General features: G+C 65.3%; 1 protein-coding gene across 3 annotated transcripts in view; it reads right to left on the bottom strand.

Moving 5' to 3' along the window:
• Nucleotides 1-252: 252 nt before the first annotated feature.
• The window catches only part of MYL9 (myosin, light chain 9, regulatory), a 7539-nt gene continuing 7174 nt past the window's right edge, over nt 253-617 (bottom strand). For 2 of the 3 annotated variants that reach the window (XM_009869717.1, XM_009869724.1), the window contains one exon: nt 253-501. In XM_009869717.1, the coding sequence (XP_009868019.1) occupies nt 311-501 (191 nt within the window). In that variant the 3' untranslated portion in view covers nt 253-310. The remainder of the gene's footprint in view (nt 502-617) is intronic. The other variant, XM_009869732.1, reaches the window with a different exon arrangement.

Below are 617 nucleotides of genomic sequence, written 5' to 3'. Positions count from 1 at the left end.
CTGCTCGCCCTGGCCCGAGTGACCGGTGGTGCAGTGGCTTTGAGGTGGTCAACGGCTGCTGAGGGGGTCCCAGCCAGGCTGGGGGTCCCAGCAGGGTGAGCCTGTGGGTGGGAGAGGTAAGGGGAGGGGAGTTCTGGGGCTGACGAGTGGGCACGTGGTGGCACAGTGACAGGAGTGCGTCCCCTCCAAGCGTGACCCGGTGCGGGGTGCTGGTCCTGGGAGGTGTTTCCCATGGGGGGAAACTGCTGTGGGGCAGCAAGGGGGGCTGAGGGGCAGGGTTGGGGTGTGCACAGGAGGAAGCAGAGGGGCTCTAATCGTCCTTGTCCTTGGCTCCGTGCTTCAGGATGCGGGTGAACTCCACGTAGTTGAAGTTGCCCTTCTTGTCGATGGGCGCCTCCCGGTACATCTCATCCACCTCCTCGTCAGTGAACCTGTCTCCCATGGTGGTCAGCAGCTCCCGCAGATGGTCCTCGTGGATGAAGCCTGCAGGGGCGGCAGGGCATGGCATTAGCAGAGGGCTGAGCGGCAGCACAGGTGTCCCAAAGACACCTCTGCCCAGCTCTCCCGCTCCGGAGCTGCCTGGGGGCTGCTCCCAAGGCTTCGTCCCCACCCCTTGC

The sequence above is a fragment of the Apaloderma vittatum genome, unplaced genomic scaffold (assembly GCF_000703405.1).
Source record: "Apaloderma vittatum isolate BGI_N311 unplaced genomic scaffold, ASM70340v1 scaffold10850, whole genome shotgun sequence".
Classification (NCBI taxonomy): domain Eukaryota; kingdom Metazoa; phylum Chordata; class Aves; order Trogoniformes; family Trogonidae; genus Apaloderma; species Apaloderma vittatum.
This window is presented reverse-complemented; position numbering and strand designations above follow the sequence as displayed.